Raw genomic sequence first — 7,500 nt, forward strand, 5'->3', positions numbered from 1 at the left:
TAGCCCTCTGAAGGCTGGCTTAGGCTTAGATGGCCCCCTAGAGGGCGGTCTGGAGAAGGCAATGCAGCAGCATCTGAGGTTGGGGTCAGAGTTCACCTTCAGGGTCACAGTCCTCCAGGCCTCAAGCATCCCAGCAGAGTATGCAGACATCTTCTGCCAGTTCAAGTGAGTGTACACACACACACACACACACACACACACACAAACACACGCTCTCACACACACAAACACTCCAACAGAAACAACAATATTTGCAAAGGCAAGCAGACATGTGAAATGACACCCCGAAATGACAACAGGATGAAATGAGCTTGATGATGATGAATTCAAAAAAAAAGTGCCACTGTCACCCAACTCTGGGTTTATCTGTTCCGCAGCTTCATTCATCGCCATGACGAGGCGTTCTCCACAGAACCCCTGAAAAACACAGGCAGGGGACCACCTCTTGGGTTCTACCACGTACAGAATGTAAGCTCAGCTAAAACAAAGAACCTCTTAAAAACCTGGATTTGTGACGCATCACTTTTTGTGGAACCAACACTAATGCAACCTACAGACCTGCTAGACCCACTTTCCTGCATGTGTGTGTGCTTTTAGATCACTGTGGAGGTCACCAAGTCCTTCATCGAATACATGCGGACGCAGCCCATCGTGTTTGAGGTGTTTGGCCACTACCAGAAGCAGCCCTTCCCACCCCTCTGTAAAGACCTCATCAGGTGAGGCTGAGCCTTTTTACTCTCTCTGTTTCACCCTTTGTTTTACCCTGTCTTTTTTACTTTTTATATTTTATAAATGTTCACTCACTGTCTCCTTTCTTCTTTGCTCTCTATTTTCTCTGTTTTTTCTTTCTCCTTTCTCTCTCTCTCTCTCTCTCTCTACCCACCTATCTAGTCCCTTGCGTCCCAGCAGAAGGCAGTACCCAAGAGTGATGCCCTTATCCAAGCCAGGTGAGGCGTCCTACTCTTTCTCTCTCTACTCTATCTTCACGACTCACGGCTTTATTCATATTCATGGGTTTCATCAGGTCCCTTTCCACAGGTGTATTAATCAATCACCATGCAGTCTGCATTGATAATTAAGGTGCTTGATTTTATACACCTGTGGAAAGGGACCTGATGAAACCCATGAATAGCTATGATACAATGATACAATATGACAAATTAGGGGTTTTATCAGCTAGTCAACTTGACTATGATATCCACTAGAAGGCAGCATTAAACTAGTCAACTTGACTATTATATCCACTAGTAGGCAGCATTAAACTATTCGTAGACAGAGTAGCGGCTACCACAGAGGAGGTCCTGACGTGCAGCTAAAGTCTAAATGGACTAGACATTCCTTTATGGAAGCACTTCACCAGGATACTATGATGATACTCTACTCATTTACATACATCTTTGATACTATGATACTATATTCATTGACATACATCCACAATACTACAATATTATACTCATTGTCTGACGGTGTCTTTTTTCTCTTTCTCTCTCATATCTTCCCTTTCTCTCCGCTCAGTTCCTGCCACAAAGCTAAGCTCAGTGACGCCCCCTACAGCTGGTCCATGTCACTGCAAATATGACCTCATGGCTTTCTTTGAGATTTGTGAGCTGGAAGCCAATGGAGAGTAAGTAGCTGATACTGACTGTGTGTGTGTGTGTGTGTGTGTGTGTCTGTAGTATTTGTGTGTGTGTCTATAGTATTTGTCTGTGTCTGTAGAGTGTGCTAATATTGTTGTCTTTTCAGCTATATCCCTGCAATAGTGGACCACAGGGGAGGAATGCCTTGCCATGGCACCTTCTTGCTGCACCAGGTACTATATTCACTCTCACACTCACACACACACACACACCCACACACACACACACACACACACACACACACACACACACACACACACACATACACACACACACACACACACACACACACACACACACACACACACGTGCGCATACACACACATATGTATACACACAGATACACATATATACACTCACAGAGAAATTTTAACTGTCACTGGGTTGGTCATCCTTCTGCAGGGAATCCAGAGGAGGATCACTGTGACGATCGCCCACGAAACAGGAAGTGACATTGAATGGAAGGAAGTTCGGGAGCTGGTAATCGGTGAGTTTACTGTGGGCCACCGTTTGAAACCAGAGAGCTGCATATGGAGTTTGTTTTGCAGATCTTCAAGTTGGTCTTTTTCTCCCCCTGCAGGACGTATACGGAACAGCCCAGAGGCTGATGAGACCATCATCGACCCAAATATCCTGTCACTCAACATCCTGAATGCAGGATACTTACGGCCAGCTTATGAGGACCGGTATGTCTGTTGAAGCTTGCTCAAACCCACACACACACATATACATAGCCTCAAACACAAACTTAGACACACACACATATACATAGCCTCAAACACAAGGGCATGGACAAACACATATACTCTCTGCAGGCTTCATATAACAGTCTGATACTACACAGACTAATAAAGACACACATAGGTACACAAGCCCAACACAGCAGCACGAAACACAAACATACACACACACCCAGACACACATGCGCACACGCACACACACACACACACTCAGCCCTACTGTATGTAGTCTGTGGTTGCCTGTTTGTCATGCAGCTGAACCTCAATGCCACTCCTGCTTTTTTCCTCCCTGCAGTGTGTCACTTGGGATTGACCATAGGTACACCTCTTTTCCTCTCATATCCTCTCCTAGCCACACCTCCTCTTTTCTCTCCTCTCTTCATTTCTACACCTCCTCTCTCCCCTCTCTTGGGATTGACCATAGATACACCTCCTCTCCTCATCACCACACCTCCTCTCTCTCTCCTCATCTCCACACCTCCTCTCTCTTCTCCTCATCTCCACACCTCCTCTCCTCTCCTCATCTCCTATCTTCTCATTTTCACACCTCCTCTCCTCTCCTCATCTCCTACCCTCTCCTCTCCTCATCTCCACACCTCCACTCCTCTCCTCTCCTCTCCTCATCTCCTACCCTCTCCTCATCTCCACACCTTCTCTTTCCCCTCTCCTTTCTTCACCATCACATTTCCTCTCCTTCTCTCTCCCTGTTCTTGTTCTTTTTTCCTCTCCTCTCTTTCACTCGTATGCTTTGGCTGTGTATGTAAGTGTGTGTGTGTGCGTGTGTGTGTGTGTTTTGCATGTGTGAGTGTGTGTGTATGTTTCTGTGTCTCCTGCATGTGCAGCTAGATGTTTCACTTGCATGTCGTGGTCGATGGTGTTTGGTGTTAAGTAGGCTTTCTGTAATGGTGTTTAGTATAATGGTTTAATGTAATCAACAGTCTGTTATTCTCTAGGACTGCACAGACATACTTACTCACACCTACACATATGCACACACACACACACACACACACACACACACACACACACACATTGAGGAAGTATTTGCATGTAAGTGCGTGTGGCTACCTCTCTGCTAGAGCTCACAGTACTCCTCACGGAAGTGTTTTCAAGACGTTTTTGTTATTTGTTATGATGCTATTTTTCTCTCTATTTTTCTTTTGTTAGTTTTAAAGTTGTGTTTATGCGCTGCTGCTACCGGTATGTTTGTTTCTCTGAATGTTTTTTGTTTGTCATTGTTTATGTTTATATGTTTTTCTGAGGGGGTTTCATTGTGTTGATGTTGTCTGTGTATGTGTGTGTGTGTGTGTGTGTGTGTGTGTGTGTGTGTGTGTCTTACGTGCAGGACGTTTTATCGTTTTGAGGCAGCGTGGGATAGCTCCATGCACAACTCCCTTCTTCTGAACCGTGTGACTCCCTATGGAGAGAAGATCTACATCACCCTGTCAGCGTACCTCCAGGTACAACACAACCCACTATAACACACAACACAACATAACACAACACAACACACTATAACACACTACATAACACAACACACCAGTGGCTGCTCTTTGGAACAGGGGAAGCTCTGATAAAAATGGTAAATTATTAAATTAATATTATTAAGGTGCTATATTGTTCTTTGAGGGCAAAAAGTATCCCAAACAGTAGGCTATAGAGTTGGCATGGCAGACATGGCATGTAGCCTACACACGCTACCTAATTTAGCCTAAATACACAACTGGAACAAAAGCAAGTCACAAACTCTGTAACTCCACATTACGGTTTTATTTACAGTATGCTATTTACAAAGACAAATAGAAACCGACTGTATTGCTCCCAAATTATGAGAATTTGAGCTGTAACTTGCCTTGTCTCTCGGCTTCACCTGCCAACACTAACGTTAACGCATCCCTGCCTTGAACTTGAACCACTTCCTGTCAGATCGCGACATATGCTGTCAATCAAAAAGAGTCCAGCCTCTATAACGGTTCCTCCAATCATCATACAGAAGCTCGGCGTCCGGGCCATCCCACTGTCCCATTCACTCCCAGAGACGCCGGGCTTCCCTGGAAATGACGATTTTGTGGCGCTTGTCCAATAAACGTGTAGCTTTTCTGCACTGAGATCAGCCCACTCTGTAGTGCCATTGAAAGCCAGTGAAGCCGAGCGTCTATGGGTTTTTTGCATGGTTTTTTGATAGATCGTGTTGTTACAGCAATGTATTACGGGTGCGAAATCACGATAAATGACCGGCAAAACCTTATTGCTGAACAAACTAGCCATGAAGTTGAACATTTTTTCAGCATGTTCTAGTTGGAATAGTAGGCTAGAAGCTAATGTAATAGTGTTATTTGATGCGATTTTCCGTGATATTTTAGAGGAGGCTGAGCTTCCCCTGTAGTCTTAGAGCAATCGCCTCTGCAACACACTATAACACTACACAACACAACACACTATAGCACACAATATAACACAACACACTATAACACACTACACAACACAACACACTATAAAACACTACATAACACAACACACTAGCACACAACACAACATAACATAACACAACACACTATAACACACTACATAACACAACACACTATAACACACTACATAACACAACACACTATAACACAACACAAAACAACACACTATAGCACACAATATAACACAACACACTATAACACACTACACAACACACTATAACACACTACATAACACAACACACTATAACACACAACACAACATAACATAACACAACACACTATAACACACTACATAACACAACACACTATAACACACTACATAACACACTATAACACACTACACAACACAACACACTATAGCACAACACAAAACAACACACTATAGCACACAATATAACACAACACACTATAACACAATACATAACACACTACATAACACAACACACTATAACACACAACGCAACATAACATAACACAAAACACTATAACACACTACATAACACACTATAACACACTACACAACACAACACACTATAGCACAGTACATAACACAACACACTATGGGCTGTATTTTGGGTCACCAGCGCATGGCGTAAAGTTCGTTATTCACCGGCGCGAAGTTGAATTCGTTATTTTGCATTGCGCCCAGGGGTGTGGCAATTAACAACCTAGGGAGGGACCTGGCGCATTGTCTAAAAATCGCTATCATACACCACCTAAACCTGGTCAGAAGTCAATGGCGAGTTGTTCATATGCTATTTTAAGAGCGAATGTCAACAGTCATATTGGCAGGTGCAAGCACCATCCTTCTATCATTCATGAACGCACACCAGCGCACGTCCATGCAAAGCATTACAAATTGCACGATTACAATGGTAAACATAATTAGAATAAAGATATTACGAAATACTGTACATCTCATGATGAGTAGTTATTCACCATCATTTGCAAATTGGTAATGACGGTTAAAAGTGATTAGGGGAGAGGCGAGAGACACGTATGGAGCACAGCTGAAGACGCACTGTCACGAGATATAAGCAACTCCTCTGAAGGATAAATGTTGTTTTATTCAGTCATTTGAGCAACATTAGGGTAAGTGTTGCTTTTTCCAGCCTATGTTTTCCATGGTAACCCATTGTCAGTCAATAGTGAAAGTAACTGCATATAACTGTCTTGTCGTTGACTGACTCCTTGGTGAAGTTAGTTTCACTTTGCCAATGAGTTCAAATAATAGATGAGTGCAAATGCGTGAAGGCTATGCTAGGTTTTAGTAAAGCATGGTTTAAGAATGACTATTCCATACGGTCTCGCAAGCAGCCTCCTTCAAATGCGCCGTTGAATGCCAAAATACCGATGCATTTATTTGACATATCGCGCATTGCGCCGTTAAAGGGAATGACAGATGTCATTGTCATTGGTTTAAAATGATGTTACGCCCCAAACACACCCATATGACTGATTAAAAGACCTAGGAACACCTTGTTACGCCATGCGCTCCACTTTTGAGAACGAAACCCCTCCCAATGTGAACTGGACATCCTACTAAATTTGAATAGACTTTTGACGAGTGACGATGCACTTTAGAATGTCATGATAGGGCCCATTAACACACTACATAACACAACACACTATAACACACTACATAACACAACACACTATAGCAGTGTTTCTCAAAGTGTGGTCCGGGGACCACTGGTGGTCCGCAAGCTATCCCAAGTGGTCCGCGAGCAGACGTGGTAAAATATAATATAGATGAGTTGTTTGCAATATTGAAACAACCTGTATGTAAATCCAAACAGTTCTGTAACACTGCCTGTACGCCAGTTTAAATCATATAAATCCTCTGACACAATAAGCAACTTGCAAAGACAATAAGCAAGGTGAGGTTCACTGAGTAGGCGTATTGTGTAAATATACTGTTGAAGTAGGTCTACTCTTTTTTTTTTTAGCTAAGTGGTCTGTCAGTTTTTTTTATTGGTTAAGTGGTCCTTGCTCAGAAAAAGTTTGAGAAACACTGCACTATAGTACACAACACAACACTACATAACACAACACACTATAACACACTACATAACACCAGTGGCGTAACAAGCCAATGGTGGGCCCAGGTGCGAGAGCGCTACGTGGGCCCCATACCAACGAACTTTGGCCCAGGATGAATTAGCTCTGATACATGCAATACACATTAAGGGTGACTTCAATTGTTTATGCAAAGGGCCTGAGGCACTTCCATTACATGTGAAAACATTAAAAAATTATTTTATTAACAGCCTGCAGGCCAGGGTAATCTAATATTACTGCATTAACATCAACTCGCATGGAATTATGGGAACACTCAATGCGCCTCTTCAACCCTCTGCGGAAACTGCAAGCGTAGACTACTTGCTTATAAACTCGCACTGCGCAGAAACAAAACTTAATGTAGCCTAACTTATTTAACTGTCCAGAAACCAAATAAAATCATTCATATGCATACAATCCCCAATATGTGTGAATTAGGCCATTAGAAGAAGGCCATCTTACGAGCCTTTCGTTGTGCAAAATCGTCAACGATATTCTCAATATTTAATGCTCTGGCCCTCGTATTTTCAATGGACAGGATAGCTAACCCACGGAACCTCGCCTGCCCCATGCTGCTCCTTAGGTATAGGTCTT

General features: G+C 43.0%; 1 protein-coding gene across 1 annotated transcript in view; it reads left to right on the plus strand.

The window, feature by feature from the left end:
* kif1ab (kinesin family member 1Ab) overlaps positions 1-7,500 on the plus strand; it is a 32,617-nt gene that overhangs the window by 16,190 nt on the left and 8,927 nt on the right. Inside the window, exons 27-35 of the mRNA XM_076272352.1 lie at positions 1-165; positions 378-468; positions 598-716; positions 892-947; positions 1,516-1,624; positions 1,744-1,810; positions 2,040-2,124; positions 2,218-2,323; positions 3,723-3,837. The exon at positions 1-165 is cut by the window's left edge and continues 19 nt beyond it. Of these exons, the coding sequence (XP_076128467.1) occupies positions 1-165; positions 378-468; positions 598-716; positions 892-947; positions 1,516-1,624; positions 1,744-1,810; positions 2,040-2,124; positions 2,218-2,323; positions 3,723-3,837 (913 nt within the window). The remainder of the gene's footprint in view (positions 166-377; positions 469-597; positions 717-891; positions 948-1,515; positions 1,625-1,743; positions 1,811-2,039; positions 2,125-2,217; positions 2,324-3,722; positions 3,838-7,500) is intronic.

Source organism: Alosa pseudoharengus, unplaced genomic scaffold (assembly GCF_046254945.1).
Source record: "Alosa pseudoharengus isolate Yale_2024_CS ecotype anadromous, Long Island Sound unplaced genomic scaffold, YU_APseudo_1.1 YU_APseudo_1.1_scf_7, whole genome shotgun sequence".
NCBI classification, from domain to species: domain Eukaryota; kingdom Metazoa; phylum Chordata; class Actinopteri; order Clupeiformes; family Clupeidae; genus Alosa; species Alosa pseudoharengus.